The sequence below is a fragment of the Nicotiana tomentosiformis genome, chromosome 4 (assembly GCF_000390325.3).
Source record: "Nicotiana tomentosiformis chromosome 4, ASM39032v3, whole genome shotgun sequence".
NCBI classification, from domain to species: Eukaryota; Viridiplantae; Streptophyta; class Magnoliopsida; order Solanales; family Solanaceae; genus Nicotiana; species Nicotiana tomentosiformis.
Genome location: NC_090815.1, coordinates 26,582,617 through 26,608,687, shown reverse-complemented (window position 1 = coordinate 26,608,687; position 26,071 = coordinate 26,582,617). Strand labels below are relative to the sequence as shown.

Below are 26,071 nucleotides of genomic sequence, written 5' to 3'. Positions count from 1 at the left end.
AACCTCTACGAGATAGTGATGAGGCTATGATAGGATACTCACGTAATTAAAGCTGTACAAACATAGATATATGTACCAAACAACAACAAAATAAAGATTTAATATGTGCAGTTGGGAGGGGACGTGCGAAAGGAGGACAAGATATGATAACTACAACAAGCTTGATACACACAAGGTATAAATCATCAATCAATAAGACAGATAAACATATGGTATAAAGATGGCACGACATCACCCTTTATGCTTTTACTCTCAACCTTACCATGAAATGATGACATAAGTAGAATGAAATGGTACGGCATCACCCTTCATGCTTGTCACGACCCAAAACTAACCCCTGTCGTGATGGCGCCTATCATGGAACTAGGCAAGCCGACTCATTTCTAAAACAAGCCGATATTTTCAATTTAAAGATAATTCCAAGGTTATTTAATATAAAACCTCCATTTAAAGAGTTCAAATCAAAGAAAAATAGAAGTGCGGAAAAGAAAAGCCCGACATCGGGGTGTCACTAGTCATGAGCATATACTACAATTATGTCTAACAATATCAAGGCTAACTCAGCCTGGAAAATAGCTAAATACAACTAGAGGAAGATAAGAGGGAGAAGAGCAGGGTTGTGATCGCCAGGCAGCTACCTTGCTATCCTCGGGAAAATCTGCAATCAGAACAATCAACAACCGCTACCGTGTCCAGCTACACCTGGATCTGCACACAAGGTGCAGGGAGTAACGTGAGTACGCCAACTCAGTAAGTAACAACAATAAATAAAGACTGAGCAGTAATGGTGAGCAATACAATATATAACATTCATATCATGAAATCTCAGTAAAGTACAACATGCTTTAAAATCAGTGTTTGAATCAAATCATCTCGTTTAAACCCGGTTCCAGTAACAATCACTTAAAAATATTTTTCCAACAATTTTTTTTTTCAAACAAAGGCTCAATGCAAAAGTGAGCAAAATGATGAAATCATAAACATCCCCTCGGGCAAACCTCACAGTCACTCTTGCCACTCGGGCATACCTCACAATCACTCTTGCCACTCGGGCATACCTCACAATCACTCTTGCCACTCGGGCATACCTCATAATCACTCATGCCTCCCAGTCACTCAGCACTCGGCACTCGCGCTCAGTAGGTACCTGCGCTCACTAGGGGTGTGTACAGACTCCGGAGGGGCTCCTTCAGCCCAAGCGCTATAATCTGCACGGACAACTCACGTGCGATAATAATAAAGTATGCTACAGGCGGGCAGCCCCGATCCACACTCATCCTCACAAATCAGTCCCTCGGCCTCACTCAGTCATAAGTATACTGCAGGCGGGCAGCCCCGATCCACACTCATCCTCACAAATCAGGCCCTCGACCTCACTTAGTAATAAATATCTCAAGCCACTCGGGCATTTAAGTAAAATAGGGCATTCGGCCCAAAACATTTATATGCATCAGTCATAAAACTAAGTTATGCGGTAAACAAGTATAAACATAACTGAGTATAGATTTTCAATCGAAAACAATGAGAGAATGGTAAGAAACAGCCCCTAAGGGTCCATACAGCATAGGCGCAAGGCCCAAACATGGCATTCAGCCCAATTTACAGAAATTCTTTCTAAAACATATAAGTATCAAATGGTTTCAACAAAAGTATGCAACTTTACAGTTGCTAAGGGATGGACCAAGTCACAAATCCCCAATAGTGCACGCCCACACGCCCGTCACCTAGCATGTGCGTCACTTCAAAATAGTAGAATGATACGAAATCCGGGGTTTCATACCCTCAGGACTAGATTTACAATCGTTACTTACCTCAAACCGGTCAAATCTCTAACCCGCAATTGCTCTGAATCTATTCACAATCAGTACAATACCATCAATACGCGCTAATGGAATGAATTCCACAAGAAAAACTACAAAATTAGACCAAAACTCGAAATTGGCTCAAACCCAACCCCGGGCCCACGTCTCGAAATCCGACAAAATTTACAAAACTAGAAAGCTCATCCACTCACGAGTCTAACCATACCAAATTCATCAAAATTCGACATCGTTTGTTCCTTCAAATCCTTAAATTACTTTCCAAAATTTTCAAGCCCTAACCCCTTATTATCACTAATTACCATGATTAAAACAACGGGAATTCACCATATATGCAAGTATTAGGGCTCAAGTAACTTACCTCAATGAAATCCCCCTTGATTCCCTCTTCAAACCCCTCCAAAAAGCTACAAAAACCGAGTTGAAATTGTGAAGAATGACCAAAATTCGCGAAGGGTTCTATTTATGGTTTCTGCTCAGAAATTCCGCACATGCGGACCCTTTCTCGCACCTGCGCTTCCGCATATGCGGACACAGGTGTACACCTACGCATTCCACTTAGCTGACCAGACTTCGCACCTGCAGCAGTCTCCTCGCACCTGCGAGCCCGCAGGTGCGACCCATTCTTCGCATCTGCGAACATTTCCGCATCTGCGAACCTTCAACACACCTGCGATCATCGCACTTGCGGTTCCCAATCCGCAGGTTCGGACACACCAGAACAGCAGCTCCAACTGTATTTTCCAACTTCAACAACTCCGTTAACCACCCGAAATTACCCCGAGGTCCTCGGGACCTCAACCAAAAATACCAACAAGTCATATATCAACATACAAACTTAGTCAAACCTTCGAATCACTCAAAACAACATCCAAACACTAAATTACCCTCGGATTCAAGCCTAAAAACTTCTAAATTTTCCAAATTCGGCAACCGATGCCGAAACCAACCAAACCACGTCCGAATGACATCAAATTTTGCACACATGTCATAAATGACACTACAAACCTACTCCAACTTCCGGAATTCCATTTCGACCTCGATATCAAACTTTCCCCTGCCGACCGAAATCGCCAAATTTTCAATTTCGCCAATTCAGGCCTAATTCTACCACGGACCTCCAAATTTTATTTCGGTCGCGCTCCTAAGTTCAAAATCACCTAACGAAGCTAATGGAACCATCAGAATTCCAATCCGAGGTTAAATGCTAAAGAGTCAAATTTTGGTCAACTCTCCCAAATCTAAAGCTTCAACAATGAAATTCTTTCTTCCAATTCGATTTCGAAATACTTACAATCCAAAACCAATAATTCACACAAGTCAAAGTACATCATATGGAGCTACTCATGTCCTCAAACAACCAAGCGAAGTGCAAATGTTCAAAACGACCGGTCGGGTCGTTACAGTGTTTTTACTCTCGATTTTCCCATGTAAGAATGAATAATTGATATAAATGGTACGACATCACCCTTCGTGCTTTTACTCTCAATCTCACTATCCATCAATGAATAAATGATATAGACGGCACGACATCACTCTTCGTGCTTTATCTCTCTTCCTCACTATGTAATAATCAATAAATGAGATAACAAAATGGCACGACATCACCCTTCGTGCTTTAACACTCTCCCTTACTATGTAGTAATGAAAACAAAAATTCGAGATATAAATAATGCAAAGGATGTACTTTACGTCAATTATGATTCCAAATTTCCAAACCTCAACTTCCAAAATACTCAACCATTACTAATTAATCCATAAATAATAATCTAATCTAAGCATGGATGTCATTATTAAAGAGGCAATAAATCACAAGGAAACAAGTTCTACCCGCATGCTTTAACCTAACAACAACGCATAAGTACTCGTCACCTCATTATTGTACCCACACATTAAATATGTAGCAAATAGGCAAACAAGTCCTAATCCCTCAAGTCAAGGTTAACCACGATACTTACCTCGCTCGCAATCAATTCAAAGCTTTACCGGGGCCTTTCCTCTAAAATTCGCCTCCGAACCAACCGAATCTAACCAAAATCGACTTAATAGCATCAAATAAGGCAAGGGAATTCAATTACAATACATAAAGTTAAGATCTTTACACTTTTTTCAAAAGTCAATAAAAGTCAACCCCATGCTCGCTTGGTCAAAACCCGAGATTCGGACCAAAACCTATTTACCCCGAGCCCGATTATGTAATTAGTTTTGAAATCCGACCTCAATTTGAGGTCTAAATACGAATTTAGATGAAAGGACAAAGATTAAGGCTAGAAATTAATGGGTGATGATGAAAGTGGAAGAAAATAAGTTAAAGTATTCTAACCCATGAAAGGATGATGATTTTTCTCTTTAAAATCGCCTCTAGGCCGAGTTCAAATGGAAAGATGGTGAAAAATGGGTGAAATCCTGATTTTTAGAAGTTTATATGACTGCACGTCAGGTGTTCATCGCGTTCGCGAGACACTTGAAGCGTTTGCGAAGGGCACTGCCCAGTTGGCTTCCGCGATCGCGAAATACTCTACGCGTTCGCACAGGCTTAGCCTTCCTTTCCTTCGCGTTTGTGAGCCTGGGCTCGTGTTTGCGTAGAGTAATTTCCATTCCCCAGCCCTCGCCTCTCTAACACTTCGCGTTCGCAATGGTGTGGTCGCGTTCGCGAAGGGCAAACCCCCCACTGCTCCGCGTTCGTGACCAAAGCCTCACGTTTGTGACGAGTAGCTCTACCACAGTCCCAACTATCGCCTTCGCGATCGCGAAGCACACGACACCAAAAACCAGCAGAAGCTAAACCAACATTTTCCTTAAGTTCAAAGCATCCACAACCTATCCGAAACTCTCTCGAGCCCTCGAGGCTCCAAACCAAACATGCATACAAGTCCAAAAATATCATACGAACTCGGTCGCGTGATCAAGATATCAAAATAACACCTAGAACTACGAATCGGACACCAAAACGAATGAAATTTTTAATGAAACTTAAGAACATGTAACTTTTCAACCGGACGTTCGAATTGAGTCAAATCAACTCCGTTTTGTACCAAAGCGGACAAGTCATAAATACAGCAATGAACCTATACCAAGTTCCGGAATCAAAATTCGGATTCGGTAGCAACAAAGTCAAACTACGGTCAAATTTGGAATTTTTTTAAACGTTTAAACTTCTAGTTTTCAACACATGGCAATAATTCAAGTTAAGGACTTCCCAATTCGATTCCGGTCATACGGACCCACCGGAACTGTTAAAATACTAATCCGTGTCTGTTTGCTCAAAACGTTGACCGAAGTCAACTCAAATGAGTTTAAAGCACGATTTTAAATTTTTGTCAATTTTTCACATAAAAACCTTCTCGAAAAAGACACAGACTGCGCACACAAATCGAGAAAGACTAAACGGAGTTATTCAGGGCTCTAAAATACAGAATTGAATGTTAAAATTATAAATGACCTATCGGGTCATCACATGTACATTTATTGATTCTAATGATGCTTTGAGATGTGAAGATCCACTAGATAATAATTCTAGTTATTTTGATGGTTTGAATGACCTACTTTCTTATGAAGAAGCATTGTTTGAGATTGAGGAAAGCGTAAAGGTTGCATCTTTATGTGATTTTGTTGAGTTTGATCCATTGATTCCTATTTTTCATGCTTTCTTTTTTGATGATCATTTTTTTTATTGGTGATGATTGCTTATTTGAAGGTGAATTGAATGTTAAAGTTTCAAGCTTTAAGCCATTTGATTATTTCTTGTTTGATTGGGAGGTGGAACCTTTTGAGTTTGATTTGGATTTACCAATCAAAAGTTCTATTTTTGATAAGTCATTTGAGATTATTAATAAGATTATTTTGGAAGGTAAACTTTTTGAAAAGGAATAAAGTTCTTTACTTGACTTGAATACTAGTGTAAACTTTTTAACTTTTTCCGTTCATGTATTTCATAGAGCTAATTTGTTCTACTACACTAGTGCTTTGAGTTAAAACAAGTTGATAATTTTCATGTGGATTGGTGTGATGAGTTTAAGAAAAAGCATGCTAAATCTTTCTTAAATGATAATATTGGTGAAGCCAAGAGACTTGTTTTGTTTGAACATACCATCCTTATTCTTGATTTCTCATGTCGACATGAATTCAAGAATGAGTTGTTTATTTGGCTTATGCTTATGCTTGGACTTGATAAAGCTATGAAAGTTAATACTTTTCTTGATGATTCTTATATTGGGGTACACTTCGTGTGTGTATTGGAGGTATTTCATAATAATTCTTATATTTTGGTTAACTTTTATGCTTTATTTTATCCATGAGTATAATTAGACTTTGGTTTAAATGGTAGATTTGTCTAACTTATTGGCTTAGATGCTTGGATTTACCATAAATTTATAAAACTATGGTTTGCTTGTTAGTTTGAAGCACTTGTTTATGCCTAAGTTGAAATTTTACTAATAGAAGCTCCCTTTCTTTTGTTTAAAGATCCAAATTCGAGGACGGATTTCTCTTAAGGCAAGGATGATGATACGATCTAGATCACCATCGAGCACTTTGGATTCTAATTGGAGGCTACTTTCATAATGGGGCGGCTACATGCGTAATTTGCCCAACAATTAAAGACTTTACATTTGGTGGCTATACTTGTAATACTTAGCTTCCTAGTATAAATAGCCCCTAAAATACTCATTTTAGACCTAGCTTATTTTGATATTAAATGAAACTCATTGTGAGTGTTTAGGATGGATTTCTATGTTGGTTGATTACTTGTTAAGGTGAACTTGCAAGGGATTGCTTTCCTTGAGGGTTGTTCCTATAGTTTTGGGGTCAATTAAGTCTTAATTTGATTGGGTATTTGTTCATTTCAAATGTTCTTTCAATTTTCTTAGTTGGTTCTCTACTAAATCTCTATCTTTCTATCCTTTTATCTGTGTTCTTGTTATTTTGCTTCTGCGTTCATATCATTTTTTCTATAGATACAAAAAGTAGCTAAAGTTTTTTTATATCAAATATATACAAATTCTGTCAAAATATATAATTTATATACACTTTATATATAACTGTAACGACCCAGCCGATCGTTTTAAGAATTTAAGTCCCGATCGGTGGCATAAGGTCCTGAGCAGCTTCGTATTATGTGTATTGATTTGCATGCATGATTAAATTCAGTTAGCGGATGATTCAGAGTCAAATCGGAGGAAGGATGCATGTTTTGAAAACTTAAGTCTTAGGATTTCGACCGTGGTCGGAACTATATGAAGATGACTCCGGAATGGAGTTCTGTCGGTTCCGTTAGCTCAGTTGGGTAATTTTGGACTTAGGAGCGTGTCCGGATTGTGTTTTGGAGGTCTGTAGCTCATTTATGCTTGAAATGGCGAAAGTCAAATTTTTGGAGATTTTGACCGAAAGTGAACTTTTTGATATAGCGGCCGGATTACGATTCCGGAAATTGGAGTAGGTCCGTAATGTTGAATATGACTTGCGTGCAAAATTTGACGTCATTCCAGGTTGATTTGATAGGTTTTGGCGCGGGTTTTAGAAGTTGGAATATTTGAAAGTTCATAAGTTCGATTCATGGTGTGATTCATAATTTTGTCATTGTTTGATGTGATTTGAGACCTCAAGCGAGTCCGTGTTAGGTTATGGAACTTGGTTGTATACTTGGACAGGGTCCCGAGGGCCCAAGGTGTGTTTCAGACGAGTTTCGGATAGTTTTCGTGGTTGTGAAAAGGTTTGAGTTCTGGTGTAATCACACCTGCGGATCTTGGGCGCAAGTGCGATGGTTACAAGTGCGAAGATGAAGGCGCAGGTGCGATAGGAGCTAGACTTGGCAGCCTCCGCAAATGCGGAGAATTTGTGCGCATCAGCGGCTCCGCAGAAGCAGATTCTAGGGCACAGAAGCGAGAGAAAGCGCAGGTGCGGTTTGGACGTGCGCACATGCGGTTGCGCAGAAGCGGCTAATTATGTAGTAGGTGCGGTCACGCCTAGACAGAAGGTTTATAATCGAGGGTTTAACCATTTTTACCATATTTTAAGTTTTAGACCTCGATTTTGGGAGCTTCTTTGAGGGTTTTTCAAGCAAATCGATTGGGTAAGTGTTCTTCATCTAGAATTTAATATATTTCATGATTTTATTTTTATTTTTATCATTTAATTTATGTTTTGAGTTGAGGAAAATAGTGGTTTTTGATGAAAAGTTTCAAAATGAAAAATCATGATTTGAGGGACGAAATGGTATCGGAATTTGATGATTTTAGTATGGTTGAACTTGTATCGGAATGGGTGTTCGAGTTTTGTAAAAATTTGTCGGCTTCCGAGGTGTGGGCCCAGGGGTCGACTTTTGGGTCGATTTTTAGATTTTGATAAAGATTGAGGTTTTATGATCCGGAATTATTTCTTATGAGTTTTATTGTGCTTTGAAGTTATTTTTGGTTAGTTTTGAGCCGCTCGGAGGTTATTTCATCCAAGAAGTTCATTTTAGAGTATCAGTCTGTCTTCTTTGAGGTAAGTATCTTGCCTAACTTCGTGTGGGGGAACCACCCCTTAGGATTTGAGTCTTCTATGCTAATTATAGTCCGTGTACGCGAGGTGGCGAGTACGTGCTCGGACTTATTTGTGGAAAGTTGGCCTTTTAGGGTTCTTAGGTCCTTGTATTCGCTGAGTATGAAATTGTTCTCGTTATGATTACGTTTTTTAATTACTAGTTTCATTTCTACCTGCTTTAATTAGAATTAATTATTTCATGATCCACCCTTGTTGCTTATTTGAGTCATATGTACCGTAACTGAAATTGTTATCTCTTCTATCGCCATGTTGTCTTTTCTCTAACTGCTTATCTTCATTTGAAGTTATAATTATTTCTTCTGTATTTGTTTATCCTTAACTAAGGCTATGATTTTCTTTATACTGCTTATTCTTAATTGAAGTTGTTGTGTCTCTTTCGTACTTACCCAATATTAAAAGAAGTTTAGATAACCTATATCTTAGTTGATTTATCCTTACTGGAATTAATGACTCGTGATATCTCCCTCGTTGTTGAACTGTACTTTGTGGGACCGTTGTTACATATTATTTTCTCCTTTGTTGAGCTGTTCTTATTATGACTAGCATTCTCTATTGTGGCTACTCCTTGTGAATTAGTTCCTCCGTTCCTTTGAGTTCTGGAATTTCTGAGTTGATTTATTTGTCGTAACCTTGTATTAGTGTTATTGTTGTTGTTGTACTTGTTGTTCTTGCATATTTACTTTGGGATTACGAGGCAGTAACTCGGGAGATTCCCCTGTCTTGCATATTTACTTTTGGGACTACGAGGCAGTACCTCAGGAGATCCCCTGCTGAGCATTTACTTTTGGGACTACGAGACGGTATCTCGGGAGTGCCCTTTGTTGACATCTCTTTGCTATGGGGTTGCACGAGGTTTTTGCCGTGCTATTGTTACTATTAATATTTGCACATGCGGCGTGACAAGGCAGGAGGTATATATGTGGGTTGCGCATATGGCGAGACAAGGTGGGAACATTATTATGCACGTGTGGCGAGACAAGGCGGACATTTACTTTAATATTGCACACGTGACGAGACAAGGTGGGCTATGTCAGGGATTGATTTGTGATGGCCTGGGGGAATTGTTGTTGTTGATATTTGTGTAGTGGTACACTTACTTGTGTGAACTTTATCTTGTGAAAGTTATGAGAAAATATTCTACGTGTTGTCCGTTCTTTTCCTTATGCTCACTAGCTGGTATGAACTATGTTAGGCACTTGCACAAGCATATACGTGGTTAAGCACTCTTATCGGATACGAGATTTTTCTTTATATTGTTGAGTATAAATGCACACCCTTGCTTACTTGCCTTCTATGTGAGAATGACCCGTGAGTTGTAATTTGTCCAAAGTTTGGTACCTCGTGGAGTTTATTGACTAAAACCTGATGTGAAAGCGGTCGTTGTTGCTGAGTTATTATTTGTTCTTGCTGTATTTGTGATTTCGGATTTTGGTTGTGTTTACGTTCATCCTTCTGTGTCATTATTATGGTATTCTGCTGATAGTTGTTGTTTTCCTTCCTTATTGCAATTACTGTATTAATTGCCACTTCGCATAGTCTTTATGTAGATATCATACTCTGTTGTTTCTATCTTATACTTGTTCAGGTTATTTAGTATAGTAGGTGTCTTGATTGTACCTCGTCACTACTCCACTGAGGTTAGTCTTAATACTTGCTGGGTACCGCCGTGGTGTACTCATACTAAATCTCTGCATATTTTTGTGCAGATCTAGGTATTTCGAAGTCAGTTGATCATTAGCTAGCTGTGCGGATTGTTGTTGTGGAGACTCAAGGTAAACCTGCTGCTGCGTTCGCAGGTTTCGAAGTCACCTTCCTATTTTGTATTCACACTGTTTTACCTATTTCCAAACAATTGTATTTAGAAATTTGTAACAATCTCTGTAGAGCTTATGATTTGTACTACCGGTTTTGGGAATCGTAAATTTTATAGAGATTTCTATTTCAAAAGTTGTTAGATGTTGGGTGTGTTTGGTATGAAGGAAAATATTTTCCGAAAAATATTTTCCAATTTTACCATGTTTGGTTGGTTTAAATATTTTGAAAAATATTTTCCTTATGAACTCATTTTCCTCAAACTGGAGGAAAATATTTTCCTTATCAAGAGAAGGGAAAATATTTTCCAAAACTCCTTCTTAACCTTCCCCACCCTCACCAACCCACCCCACACCCACCCAGCTAACCCCACCCCCTCTCTCAGAAAAGGCTTTTATTTTTTCAAATTTCAATTTTTTTCGTCACCACCCACCCTACTAATCTCCCCCCCCCCCGGTAATTTTTTTTTTTTTTGTAATTTCAAAATTTTATTTTTTTGTTTTTCTGCACCATCCACACACCCCCATCCCAACCCCATTCCCCACCCCCGCATAATTTTTTTTTTACTTTTTGTTTTGTAATTTTAAATTTCTATTTTTTTATTTTTCTGCACCCTCCTCCCCCGCCCCCTCCCCCTCGAAAAAAAATATTTTTATATATATTTTCAGTTTTAGATTTTTCATTTTTCAGTTTACTTGTTCGAAATTTTACAACTTCCAAAGTTACGAGTTCGGAGGTTTATGTGTTTGGAAGTTTACGCGTACCAAATACCAAAAATTGAATAAGATTACTACTTATTTTCCAAGAAAATATTTTGAACAAAAAATATTTCCCGTTATACCAAACACACCAATTATTTATTATTGTTGTTATTCAATAAATGTTACGCTTACCTAGTCCCTAAGACTAGGTTCCATCATGATACCCAACGGAGGGGAAATTGGGTCGTGACAACAACTTTTGCTATACATAATTTGGTCAATACATACAACTTATATACAACTTTATATAACTTTTTATTGTAGAGAAGTCGGTCAAACACATACAATTTACGGATAACTTGCATACAACTTGTATAAGATTAGTTAGTTGTATGTATTTTGTATGTTATTTATTCACCCAACAAACGAAATACATACAATTTATTTATGTCTATTCTTTTCGAGTTTCAATATGAAATTTCAACCAAACCAACTCGAACTTCATCAAACTTCTCCAAACTTGAGATATACTCCAAAGGATATTTCCAATCATTTACAACACTACCCAATCCAAACACATAATAAAGCCGCAAAACTCAATTTTCTAATATAAAACTTTTTAATGATTATCAATGGAGTTTAAGCTCTTAACTAATCTCATTGACTTTGTTTATGCCGTGAAGATTAAAACAAGATTCATATGCTTCAAATCTTGAAAACGGTATCATGAATTAGAGTCTTGCCAAATATGAGTACATTATTGAAGCGTCTATAATTGCACTAATTTAATATCTACAATTTCAAACAACTTTATTGTCATATTATTGAAGCGTTTAAATAGTTTGTGGGAAGAGGTATAAATTTGGAGGAGGAAGAAGAGAGAGAAAAAATGGGGAAGAGTGAACCCTAATATATTTCTTTGTGTACAATTTCATATAAGATATATAATTCAATGAGAACCTCTTAAATAGTAGTAGTAATTAGATTCATAATGTAATTGTATAGGGTCGAAATCGGGCATTCCCGATTTCGGTGGCAGGGGAGTTGCCTCGATGGTAACCTCATAATAGATCGGGCTCGAGTTCGAGCTCGAAAATAAAATATCAAGCCTGGAGATCGAAGTTGTCACGACCCAAAACTAACCCCTGTCGTGATGGCGCCTATCGTGAAACTAGGCAAGCCGACTCATTTCCAAAACAAAACGATATTTTCATTTCAAAGATAATTTCAAGGTTATTTAACATAAAACCTCTATTTAAAGAGTTCAAATCAAAGAAAAATAGAAGTGCGAAAAAGAAAAGCTCGATATCGGGGTGTCACTAGTCATGAGCATATACTACAATCCGTCTAACAATATCAAGGCTAACTCAGCCCGAAAAATAACTAGATACAACTAGAGGAAGATAAGAGGGAGAAGAGCAGGGGCTGCGATCGCCAAACAGCTACCTTGCTATCTCCAAGAAAATCTGCAACCAGAACACTCAATAACCGCTACCGTGTCCAGCTACACCTGGATCTGCACACAAGGTGCAGGAAATAACGTGAGTACGCCAACTCAGTAAGTAACAACAATAAATAAAGACTGAGCAGTAGTGATGAGCAATAAAGCATATAACATTCATATCAGGAAATCTCAGTAAAATACCACATGCTCTTAAAAAAATCAGGATTTGAATCAAACATCTTGTTTAAACCCAGTTCCAGTAAAAATTATTTAAAGACATTTTTTTCCAACAAAGTTTCAAATAAAGGCTCAATGCAAATGTGAGCAAAAATGATGAAATTATAAACAAACCCTCGGGCAAAACATCACTCATATACAGCCACTCGGGCAAACCTCAGAGTCACTCGTGCCGCTCGGGCATACCTCACAATCACTCTTGCCACTCGGGCATACCTCACAATCACTCTTACCACTTGGGCATACCTCACAATCACTCTTGCCTTCTAGTCACTCAGCACTCGGTACTCGCACTCAGTAGGTACCTGCGCTCACTGGGGGTGTGTACAGACTCCAGAAGGGCTCCTTCAGCCCAAGCGCTATAATCTGCACGGACAACTCATGTGTGATAATAATAAAGTATGCTGCAGGCGGGCAGCCCTGATCCACACTCATCCTCACAAATCAGGCCCTCGGCCTCACTGAGTCATAAAGTATGCTGCAGGTGGGCAGCTCCGATCCACACTCATCCTCACAAATCAGGCCACTCAGGCATTTCAGTAAAATAGGGCATCCGGCCCAAAACATTTATATGCATCAAAATAGAGTCATAAAACTAAGTTATGCGGTAAACAAGTATAAACATGACTGAGTATAGATTTTCAATCGAAAACAGTGAGAGGATGGTAAGAAACAGCCCCTAAGGGTCCAAACAGCATTGGCGCAAGGCCCAAACATGACATTCAGCCCAATTAAAAAAAAACTTTCTAAAACATATAAGTATAAATGGTTTCAACAAAGTATGCAACTTTACAGTTGCTACAGGGCGGATGAAGTCACAAATCCCCAACAGTGCATGCCCACACGCCCGTCACCTAGCATATGCGTCACTAAAAATAGTAGAATGATACAAAATTCGGGGTTTCATACCCTCAGGACTAGATTTACAATCGTTACTTACCTCAAAACGTGAAACTTTTTACTCTTCTATGCCTTTGCCTCGCAAATCGGCCTCCGAATGCCTCGAATCTAGTCACAAATAATTCATTTCAGTCAATAAAATTCATTGGAATTAATTCCACAAGATAATAATGATTTTTCCATAAAAATCCGAAAATTAGCTCAAAAATCGCCCGTGGGGTCCACGTCTCGGAACCTGACAAAATTTACAAAATCCGAAAGCCCATTCAACCACGAGTCTACCCATACCAATTTTACCAAAATTCGACCTCAACTCGACCCTCAAATCTGCAAATCTTATTTTTAAATTTCTAAGTTCCAATCTCCGATTTACACCTCAAAATAATGTAATCTAGTCGGATTATTCGATGATAATTCAATATTATGGAGTAGAAATGATCACAAGGGACCTACCTCAAGTTTTTCTTGAAAAAATATCAAAAATTGCCTCTCCTCAAGCTCCAATTTGTCAAAAATGGAAAATGGGACGAAATCCCTATTTTTATAATTCTGCCCAGACATCCTCGGTTCTGCCTCGATCTTGGCCTTCGATCTTGGCTTTCGATCGAGGTCCTCGATCATGGTCCTCGGTCCTACCCCTCGATCCTGGTAATCAATCCTGGCCCTCGATTATGTCTTCGACCCGACCTTCGACCGTGACCCTCGACCCTGGGCTCGATCATGGCTTCGATAGTGACCCTCGACTCTGGGCTCGATCATGGCTTCGATCGTGGCCCTCGACCCTGAGCTCGATCTGGGCTTTGATCGTGGCCCTCGACCTTGAGCTCGATCTGGGCTCGATTTATGGGCAGAAGCAATTTCCAACCAAAGGAAATTGCAGCAGCTGTTCTAGTTCAATTTTTGATCTGTTAACCATCCGAAACTCACCCGAGGCCCTCGGGACCTCAACCAAATATACCAACAAGTCCTAAAACATCATACAAACTTAGTCGAATCCTCAAATCACCTCAAACAACGCTAAAACCATGAATTACACCCCAATTCAAGCCTAATGAACTTTGAAATTTCTAATTTCTACAAACAACTCTGGAACCTATCAGATCACGTCCGATTGACCTCAAATTTTGTACACAAGTCCTAAATAACATAACAGAGGTATTCCAATTTTCAGAATTGGATTCCGACTTCGATTTCAAAAAGTCAACCCTCGATCAAACTTCTCAAAAATAAAAATTTCGGCATTTCAAGCCTAATTCCTCTACAGACTTCCAATTAATATTCCGGACATGCTCCTAAGCCCAAAATCACCATACAGAGCTATTAGAATCTTCAAAAATTCAAATCCGAGGTCGTTTACACATAGGTTCATATCCGGTCCACTTTTCTAACTCAATTATTTTTTCAATTATGAGACTAAGTATCTCATTTCACTCCGAGTTCCTTCCGGACTCGAACCCACTAACCCGATATAACATAATATAGCTGAATAACACCAAAAAGAAGTAGGAATGGGGGAAACGAGGTTATAACTCTTGAAACGACCGGCCGGATCATTACATAAGTTTTCATTGAGATCGAGACCAGCAACTATCGAGATCAAGCATGACTGACTTCGAGTAAGGCGTAATAACAGAATGGAGAGATGTCAGTAATGGGTCGAAGATCACGGCGAAAATCCCGGAACAAATCAAATCAAAGCGGTTATTAGCGCCAATCGTGGGATCTATTTCCATTATTAGAGTTGTACCTTATTTAGGATTCCTCTATTATATAAAGAAGGACCCCATTCACTTGTAAAAGGGAGAATAATTATTCATTGATAAGAATATACACACACGCTGCCTTCTTTGTTTTACTTACTATTCATCGCTGTTAGTCCCATCCTCTACTGTTCTTATTAACCAACCTTAAGATTATCTCAAATCGAGGTCGAGGCATTGTTTGCATACCGGTTTGATTTATTTTATTGTCCAATTTATCTATTTAATTCGTTGTTTATCAATTGGTACTGGTTTAAATTACATATCCTTAAAACCACAATATAAGTTTAATTGTTACTCAATTTTTAGGGTAAATAGTTTGGCGCCCACCGTGGGGCTAAGGATAATAATGATTGTTCAGTACTGATTCTGGTAAAACACACTATTTTACGCTTGTTCTTGTCAAGTATCTTTGCTTTCAGGTTAAAATATGTCAAACTCACAAAACGCATCGACACACTGTGATAATGGCCTCGGATTCCACGGTGAAAACGAAAATGTGATTGCTCCAGGAGTCGAGATGCCACAGGCTAATCTCGGGGGAGCACCAGTTTCCAACCCAGTCGATGTCAGTTTGCACGTTGCTCTAAATGCGGACCTAGGCACAAATCTCGATGGGAGTATACTCATGGAAGGCCGATCTAGTGGCCAAGGAACACAGGGTAGAGGAGACGAAGGAGTCAGTCTCCAAGTGATATTCGAGATGCTTCAGGCTCAGCAAGTCGCTATTGCTCAGTTACAAAATCAACATAGAGTTGCGAATAAGGTCGAGCCAGAAATTACTTACCGTACCGAGCCAGTACCGGAAAGGTCGAATAGTAACGAATCAAGGACTGATCCTGCGGTAATGAAAATGCTCGAGGAGCTCACCAAAAGAATTGAATCAGGGGAGAAGAAAATCAAAGCCAACGATAAAAAAATGGAAACATACAAATTTCGAGTTGATCAAATACCGGGGGCACCACCAATCTTGAAAGGGATGGATTCGAAAAAGTTTATACAAAAGCTGTTTCCTCCAAGTGCGGCTCCGAAACCTATTCCAAAGAAGTTTCGTATTCCAGATATACCCAAATATAATGGGACCACCGATCCCAACGAGCATGTTACTTCATATACATGCGCCATCAAGTGTAACAATTTAGAAGAAGAGTCCGTGCTGCTGAAACTATTCTGAGAGACCCTTTTGAAGGGAACAATGATTTGGTATCACAAACTGCCACCAAATTCTATCGACTCATTTGCCATGTTAGCAGATTCTTTCATAAAGGCACATGACGGGGCCATAAAGGTCACACCGAGGAAATCAGACCTTTTCAAGGTAAGACAAAGGGATAATGAAATGCTGAGGGAGTTCGTGTCCCAATTTCAAATGGAACGCATGGAGTTGCCACCGGTCACAGATGATTGGGCCGTTCAAGATTTCACCCAAGGGTTGAACGAGCGGAGTTAGATAGCATCGCATCAGTTGAAATAAAATTTGATTGAGTATCCAGCTGTAACTTGGGCAGATGTGCACAATCGATATTAATCAAAGATCAGGGTCGAGGACGACCAATTAGGAGCCCCTTCCGGTTCAGTACATCCAAATAGGTCAGCAGTTAAAAACTAAAGGGACATCGACATGGAGCCAAGGTCGAACATAGACCGATATCAACCATATACCGTAGATCGAAGGAACAATGATTCAGGATGCAATCCTGCCCGGAACGATCGAAGAAGTGATCGAGGACAAAATTCTCGGGGACTTATGAGAAAAAGTAGGTTTGACAAGTATGCCGATCCCACAGAGGTATGTCGGTTATCGGAATATAACTTTAGCATCGATGCATCGGGCATTGTATCAGCAATAGGAAGGATCAGAGATACTAGGTGGCCCAGACCCGTACAAACCGACCCTTCCCAAAGAAACCCAAATTTGATATGCAAGTATCATGGAACGCATGTTCACAAAACCGAGGATCGCAGGAAATTAAGGAAGGAGGTAGTCCGACTATTAAATGAGGGCCACCTTCGAGAGTTCCTCAGCGATCCAGCCAAGAATCATTTCAGAGAAAGGGACGCCAACAGGAAAAATAAACATGAGGAACCCCAACATGTCATTCATATGATCATCGGTGGGGTCGACATTCCACAGGGACCCATATTCAAACGCACTAAGGTATCAATCACTAGGGAAAAACGAACCCGAGATTATGTGCCCGAAGGCACTTTATCATTCAACAACGAAGAAGCAGAAGGCATTTCTCAGCCCTACAACGATGCTATGGTAATTTCTATCTTATTAAATAAAGTTCAAGTTAAACGTGTTTTAGCGGATCCAGGTAGCTCGGCGAATATCATCCGATCGAGGGTCGTGGAGCAGCTCGGCCTACAAAATCAAATTGTGCCCGCATATCGGGTCTTAAACGGCTTCTATATGGCCAGTGAAGCAACTATAGGGAAGATTATTCTACCGGTGAACGTGGCTGGAACCATTTAAGATACCAAGTTCCACGTAATCGAGGGCGACATGAGGTACAATGCCCTGCTCGGAAGGCCTTGGATCCACAATATGAGGGCAGTCCCTTCGACTCTCCACCAAATGATGAAATTTCCGACGTCGGACGGTGTAAAAACAGTATATGGGGAGCAGCATGCTGCAAAGGAAATGTTTACGGTTGATGAGGTAACACCGATATCGACACTATCACCCTCAGAAAGGTCAACCATCAAAGATAAACAGGAGGTCAAATAGCAATCACAGCCACCAGCCTCGACCGAATCGAGGAAGCAGGAGATAGAAGAAGAAGAAGAGGAGAATTTTCTGACCCCTCGAACTTTTATTGTTCCCGAAGATTCTGACTCCACCAAATCAACGGTCGAAGAGCTAGAACAGGTTATATTGATCGAGTACCTGCCCGAGCGAAAGGTATACCTAGGAACAAGATTAACCCCCGAACTCAGGAAAAAGCTTATTCAATTTCTTATTGAGAACATAGATTGTTTTGCTCGGTCTCATTTAGACATGACAGGGATCCCACCGGAGATAACGACGCATCGACTAAGCCTGGACCCTAAGTTTAAACTGGTGAAGCAGAAGAGAAGACCCCAATACGAGGTCAAGCACGCATTCATAAAGGACGAGGTAACTAAACGTCTCAAAATAGGGTCCATTCGGGAGGTGAAATATTCCGAATGGTTAGCCAATGTAGTTGTAGTCCCTAAAAAAGGGAACAAACTTAAAATGTGTGTAGATTATAAGGATTTAAACAAGGCGTGCCCCAAATATTCTTTTCCACTGCCTAACATCGTTGGCATAATCGATGCCGTGGCCGGCCACGAGATCCTTGCTTTTCTCGATGCCTATTCCGGGTACAATCAAATCCAAATGAACCCGAAGGACCGAGAAAAGACTTCATTTATCACCAAGTATGGAACATATTATTATATTGTAATGCCCTTCGGGCTAAAAAATGCAGGAGCTACTTAACAACACCTAGTTAATAAAATGTTCAAAGAACAAATAGGTAAATCAATGAAAGTTTATATTGATGACATGCTAGTTAAGTCCCTGCGCACAGAGGACCCTTTGGCTCATTTGCAGGAAACGTTCGAGATTTTAAGGAAATATAACATGAAGCTCAACCCCGAGAAATGTGCTTTCGGGGTCGGTTCGGGTAAGTTCCTTGGCTTCATGGTTTCGAATCGGGGGATCGATATCAACCCTGATAAAATTAAGTCCATCAAAGACATCACCGTCGTGGACAGTGTAAAAGCCGTGTAGAGGCTAACTGGACAGATAGATGCCTTAGGCCGATTCATTTCGAGGTCGTCGGATCGAAGCCACAGATTTTTCTTTCTACTCAAAAAGAAGAACGATTTCGCCTGGACCCCGGAATACCGACATGCATTAGATGAATTGAAGCGATACCTGTCAAGCCCGCCACTGCTTCACACTACAAAGGCAGATGAGAGACTTTACTTGTACTTGGCAGTATCGGAAATCGCGGTAAGTGGTGTCCTAGTTCGGGAAGAGCAAGGTACGCAATTTTTCATTTATTATGTAAGTCGAACCTTAGGAGAAACAGAGACTAGATATCCACACTTGGAAAAATTGGTACTTGCACTGATAAGCACCTTTAGAAAGTTAAGACCATACTTTCAATACCACCCTATATGCGTATTAACCACTTACCCACTTCGTAATATTTTGCACAAGGCTGAACTATCGAGCCGATTGGCCAAATGGGCCGTCGAACTCAGTGGGTACGATATCGAATATCAACCCCGGACAGCCATCAAGTCTCAAATTTTAGTAGACTTCGTGGCCGATTTCACGCCAACCCTCATACCCGAAGTTGAAAAGGAACTCTTGTTAAAATCGAATACATCATCGGGGGTATGGAACCTCTTCACAGACGGTGCTTCGAATGTGAAGGGGTCCGGGCTAGGAATTGTTTTGAAGCCGCCCATGGGTAACACTATTAGGCTATCTATCAAAACTTCTAGGTTGACTAACAATGAGGCCGAGTACGAGGCCATGATTGCAGGTCTCAAGCTAGCTAAAATCTTGGGAGCAGAAGTCATTGAAGCCAAGTTTGACTCTTTACTGGTGGTGAACCAAGTAAACAAAACCTTCGAAGTTCGAGAGGATAGAATGCAAAGGTATTTGGACAAACTGCAGGTAACTTTGCACCATTTCAAGGAATGGACTTTGCAGCATGTACCTCGAGAACAAAACAATGAGGCCGATGCACTTGCAAATTTGGGGTCATCGGTCGAGGAAGATGAGATCAGCTCGGGGACTGTCATTCAACTCTCGAGATCCGTGATCGAGGAAGGTCATGCTGAGATAAATTCTACAAGCTTAACCTGGGATTGGAGGAATAAATATATTGAATACTTGAAGAACGGAAAGCTCCCATTGGACCCTAGAGAGTCGAGGGCCCTACGAACCAAAGCTGCTCAATTCACATTGGCTGAAGATGGGACATTATACATAAGACATTCGATTGACCATTGGCGGTATGCTTAGGATCGGAAAACACCGATTATGTTCTATGAGAGGTCCATGAAGGCACTTGTGGGAACCACTCTGGCGTCGAATTACTGATTCACAAAAATCATTAGAGCAGGATACTACTAGGATAGCATGGAAAAATACACTAGGGTTTTTGTTCGAAAATGTGTTAAATGTCAAAGGTTTGCACCGATGATCCATCAGCCCGGAGAACAACTTTATTCCGTCCTATCCCCATGACCATTCATGAAATAGGGAATGGATATCGTCGGCCCTCTGCCATCGGCCCCAGGTAAAGCTAAGTTCATTTTATTTATGACTGGCTATTTCTCTAGATGGGTTGAAGTGCAGGCATTCGAGAAAATGAGAGAGAAAGAGATTATAGACTTCATTTGGGATCACATCGTATGTCGATTTGGGATACCCGCCAAAATAGTGTGCGACAATGGAAAATAATTTATCGGCCGCAAAGTGATGAAATTCCTCGAAGACCACAAAATAAAAAGGATATTATCAACGCCATATCATCCTAGTCGGAATGGACAGGCCGAATCGACAAACAAGACTATCATTCAAAACCTAAAGAAAAGGTTGAACGACGCTAAGGGGAAATAGAGAAAAATTCTACCCGAAGTCCTTTGGGCATATCGAACAACATCAAAGTCCAGTACGGGGGAAACCCCATTCTCCTTAGTATATGGCTCCGAAGCCTTGATTCCAGTCGAAGTCGGGGAACCCAGTGCCAGCTTTCGACATACAACAAAAAAGTCAAATCACAAGGCTATGAATACTAGCCTCAAATTATTAAATGAAAAACGAGAAGCCGCACTCGTTCGAATGGTCGTACAAAAGCAACGAATCGAAAGATACTACAATAGAAGAACCAAACTTCGCCACTTCAGAGTCGGGGACTTAGTCCTGAGAAGAGTCACCATCAACACTCGGGATCCCAATGAGGGAAAGATCGGCCCAAATTGGGAGGGACCCTACTAAGTCCTCGACATCGTCGGAAAGGTTTCTTATAATCTCGGCATGATGGACGGCGAACAACTGCCAAATAATTGGAATATATCGCTTCTCAAATGGTATTATTGCTAAGGTATGACTTTATCCTTTTTTCATTTATATATTCGACACTAACTCACTGCAGGTGTTTGATCGAAGACATCGAGACCTTAGGTTTTAAAGCACGCATTGCACTCTTTTTCCCTTAGATCGGTTTTTATCCCAAGAGGGTTTTTTCGGCGAGGTTTTTAACGAGGCAACAATTATGTGCTACCTGAGGACAATTAAACAGTTTCCAAGGTTTCTTTACAATCAACCTCGAATACTGGATGGCATCACCCCTCGGATGTTACACTTTCGAGGAAAATACTTCGTGTCAAAGGGTCTCGATAGAGAGACTTTATAATGGGCCAAACGGTCGAATGAACCGTGTCTGTATATGTTAGTCGAGCCCCGATGGCAAAACATGTATGCATGTATAAATTATATAAAGAAGCATTCTTTCTATATCAAACATCTTATGTCTCAAAGAAAATTTTCTACTATACAAGCTCCATACTTATGATTTTATGAGAGATGGCTCAAGGGCCAAGTGCAAATATACCTCGTACACTCGGGGACTTCCGTCGATAATCGACATATTCAAGTAATCTAAACTCAAATTCATAAGACCTTAAAGAGGCACCTCTCGATCTATAGGCCAAGGCCATCATTCTCGGGGACTAACACTTCGAACAAGTTCGAAGTGTTATTGGGAAATAATCCCAAGAGGCATACCCAAAGGCTACGGCCAAATTAAGGCGGCTCGAAGACGTCCGAATCCCGCAATAAAAATAGGCCTTCGAATTCTTTGAAAAATTAGTTAAAAAAGGCTACCCACGACAAGTAATCAAAAGGGCTTCGATAAAATCAGCCCTCGAAATACCTTAAGAGGTATCAAATTATCTTAACACAAACGTACTAAGGCACAAAAAGCAAAGGAGTTTCAATCGACATCGAACCCTCAAAAAACCCAATGGGTAAAGAATACATGTTAAGGCATAAAGAAAGTTTTTACTAAATCTTCTAAGCCAAAAAAGGGAAAAAATAGCCATCTTTTAGAGGCCATATCGGCCCAATCTAAAGAGCCTAAGGGCCATTACACTTAGAGTTCGAGATTTTGTTCTCACTCAATTCGGACCTAAGGGTTCCACTATTCCAAGCTCAAAGAAAACTGACTTGAATATAGCTCAAGGATTCATAATTATTTGATATAAAACCTTAAGGTGTCTGAGTTCGAAACTTACTCAAACTCGGATATAAAAACAGTACAATTACGACTTCGATCAAGCCATCCGAAATCAAAATCCTCAACATATTGTTGAGCTCGCGGACTCGCTCCCATTTAACTAAAAAACCTAAGGGTTTGTTCTACTCTGAATTCTAGCTATTGCTCACTCGATTATAGAGGCTACAACAACCCGGTTGCAACAAAGTTTTCACAAGGCAAAGGCAAAACAGAATTTATCATAAATCAGAAATTGGAGACGAAACAAAAAGAAAAGGAATCTTTCATATATTCAAAGTACTTACAAAGACCACACAGGGTCTTATACAAAAAAAGAATCCTAAGTGCCTAGTCCACATCGGGAGCCGCATTTCGGGAGCTTCATCTTCATCTCCGTCGCTCTCATATCCACTCGCAGAGTCTTCATCATCGGAAAGCAAAGCTACGGCCTCGTCCTCCAAAACCTTCGCACTCTTGATATCAGTTGTGAGATCGAAGCCACGAGCATGTATCTCCTCAAGAGTCTCTTTTCGAGACTGGCGCCTAGCATGATCGGCAACACGAGACAATCTAACCTCAGTAGCGTCAGAAATTTCCTTTGCCCGAGTGTTAGCGGCTTCAGCGTCGGCTCGGTAGGAGGCCACGAGCACCTTTGCCTCGGATGTAGCCCTTGCAAGCTCAGCAGCCAGTCGAGTCTCGAGTTCTTCAACCTTCTGGGCTCGGGCCAAGTTCTCCCCCTTCACACTTTGGAGTTGACGCTCAATCGAAGATAGTTGGGCCCGAACATCATCTTTCTCCGAGGCGAGACGGTCCATGATATGCTTCCACCCCAAAGTCTCTGCCTCTTTCATCTTGGCCTCCTCACGAAGCTGCTCAACCAATTCGGCCTTCTGCTGAACCTGCAGGATCAAAGTGTTAGTCGCCAATATCAAGTTAATACATAACAAGCTCCCAAAAATTTACATTACCTGCTCAATGAGCTCGGTTTGATCTTGATGACCTCTTGCCAGCTCGGCTCGAATACTCATGATCTCCTCTTCTTTTTGCACGTAGAGGAGTTTGAGGGTGTCTCTCTCCTTCATAAGCTTTTTGAGATCAGCCTCACATCGGGCCAGCTCAGCCCAGTATTTGGAGGACGCTTCTCGATGGAGCACCGTAGCCTGTGCAGAAAGAAAGGAAATCAGACTTAGAGAAATAAGAACAAACCCAAGCATGGTAACATCATCGACCACAAGTAAAACTCACTTGGTTCAGAAGCCGCCGAGCCTCATAAAAAATGAATGATGCGTCCAGGTCGGAAACATCATCGACCCCCGCAAAGAAGCCACGAAATATATCATCCACTTATGGGGCCGTCCTCACATCGGGTGTCCCCATGGACTTGGCATCCCGAAACTTCCCCTCAGAGAACGTGGGGCCGGGCGGCGAATCATCAATGTTAATTACCCCAAGCAAGTCACTTGGGGCATTCTCTTCTCTTTGAAGGGCCTCAGAACTAGACCATTCGAGCACACCTACCGGTTGCTTATCACGGCAGGAGGCATCCTCAATACCCGATGACTCGGGGACTTTGCTCGGACCTTCCTTCGAGATCACCTCAGTCTACGGCTGAACTTCCTCGACCGTCACCGGCTCAGCAGTTCTCAAAACTTCGATGCCCTCCCTATTCCGAGCCACCAATAGGCAGTCGACATCTTTTCCCTCCTCGTCTTCATCTCGTAGCGTTTGGACTACATCGGCAGGCAGAACGGCGAGATCAGTCTTCGACTTTCGAGCCCTGCTTTTCTTAGGCTTTGGGGTATCTGGTGGCGAGGCCTTTCTCCTTTTCTTGTCTTTGATAGGCTTCCAAGGCCTGTATGAGAAGAAATCAAGTTAAAAGGAAGTATTTTACAGGAAAGCATCAAACACGGACATGGGAACTTACCATGATTTTTGGCCTCCCATCGACCCTTGGCCAAATCACGCCACGAGTGCTCAGCATAAGAAGAGGTTGAGACCAGTTGTCGAACCCAACCTGCAAGGTCCGGGACTGCACCAGGAAACCAGCGGGAAACTACACCATAAAGAAGAATATAGATGAGAAGAGGTAAAGGAAACATAACAAGTAATCAAACGTTATCGGTGAAGTTCTACTTACGCTTCATGTTCCATTCTTTGGGGAATGACATATTCTCGGCGGGGATTAAATCGGAGGTCCTGACCCGGACAAACCGGCACATCCATCCTCGGTCCTTGTCCTCGTCTGTGCTCGAGAATAACACCTTCGTGGCCCGGCGCTGAAGCCTTATCAGTTTGCCCCGATAAAGACGGGGGCTGTATAGCCTAATGAGATGATCGAGGGTGAAAGACATCCCCTCGATCTTGTTCGAGAAGAATCTGAGCAAAATGACAATACGCCAAAAATAGGGGTAGATCAGGCCTAGGGTTACTCGGTATTGGTGGCAGAAGTCAATTATGACGGGATCGACGGAACCCAGTGTGAAAGGGTAAGCATACACACTTAAGAACCCTTTCACATGAGTGGTGATGTCCTCTTCGGGGGTAGGAATCACCACCTCTTTATTCTCCCAGTGGCAGTCCCTTTTCACCTGCTCGAGATCGCCTTCAGATATCGAACAGATGTATCTAGACATGGGCTCGCATCGGCCAAGAACCGAAGAGGGTTTTTCGACTTTAAAGTCGGAAGTAAGTTCACATGGCTCAGGGATACACTCTTCGATACGTGGCTCCACCGGTGTTTTGTCACCGGCCGGCTGCGATGAGGAGGCCTTTTCTTCTAGAGGAAGGGTCTTTGATGTTTTTGCCATTGCTATATGAGGTTTAAGGAAGAAGAAGGCGGAATTTGTGTTTTAAAAAGAGATTGGCAAACGGAAACCTGCAAAGTTGATGAACTTGAAGAAGGTAGAAGAGCTTTTGAAGATTAGAAGAAGTTTGAAAGTAAAGTTTGAGAAGATTATGAAGGTGGTCTATTTATAGTAGCCACTTTGACGGTTTGAAAGCACTAGTGGCCGACCATCAACTAGCGTTAATTAATAACCTTGGGAACTGTGTGGACACGATGCTTCAATCGCTTCTATCGCTTACGTCACGATGTTGACGTCATAATTGATTGAGGTATTAAATCGAAGTCTCGAATTCGTTTCTTCTCGTTACACTCCAAAAAACGAGGGGACTATCTGTATACGGTCGAAATCGGGCATACCTGATTTCGGTGGCAGGGGAGTTGCCTCGAGGGTAACCTCATAATAGACCGGGCTCGAGCTCGAAGATAGAATATCAAGCCTGGAGATCGAACTTTTCATTGAGATCGAGACCAGCAACTATCGAGATCAAGCATGACTGACTTCGAGTAAGGCGTAATAACAGAATGGCGAGATGTCAGTAATGGGTCGAAGATCACGGCGAAAATCTCGGAACAGATCAAATCAACGCGGTTATTAGCGCCAATCATGGGATCTATTTCCATTATTAGAGTTGTACCTTATTTATGATTCCTCTATTATATAAAGAAGGATCCCATTTACTTGTAAAAGGGAGAATAATTATTCATTGATAAGAATATACATACACGTTGCCTTCTTTG

The 26,071-nt window shown here is 41.0% G+C and overlaps 1 protein-coding gene across 1 annotated transcript; it reads right to left on the bottom strand.

Moving 5' to 3' along the window:
• Nucleotides 1-22,772: 22,772 nt before the first annotated feature.
• On the bottom strand, nucleotides 22,773-25,295 carry LOC138909400 (uncharacterized). The gene is made up of 5 exons (XM_070200600.1): nucleotides 25,143-25,295; nucleotides 24,486-24,541; nucleotides 24,118-24,340; nucleotides 23,457-23,648; nucleotides 22,773-23,381 (listed from the first exon to the last, which is right to left on the bottom strand). The coding sequence occupies exons 1-5, from the start codon at nucleotides 25,293-25,295 to the stop codon at nucleotides 22,773-22,775; spliced, it is 1,233 nt and encodes a 410-aa protein (XP_070056701.1).
• Nucleotides 25,296-26,071: the final 776 nt, after the last annotated feature.

Coding starts and splice junctions, on each gene's coding strand:
- LOC138909400 (XM_070200600.1), bottom strand. CDS start 25,295: ATGGCAAAAACATCAAAGACCCTTCCTCTAGAAGAAAAGGCCTCCTCA. Junction 23,649..24,117: donor TTTTGAGAACTGCTGAGCCG/GTGACGGTCGAG, acceptor CTTTCTGCACAG/GCTACGGTGCTCCATCGAGA. Junction 23,382..23,456: donor AAACCGAGCTCATTGAGCAG/GTAATGTAAATT, acceptor CTGCAGGTTCAG/CAGAAGGCCGAATTGGTTGA.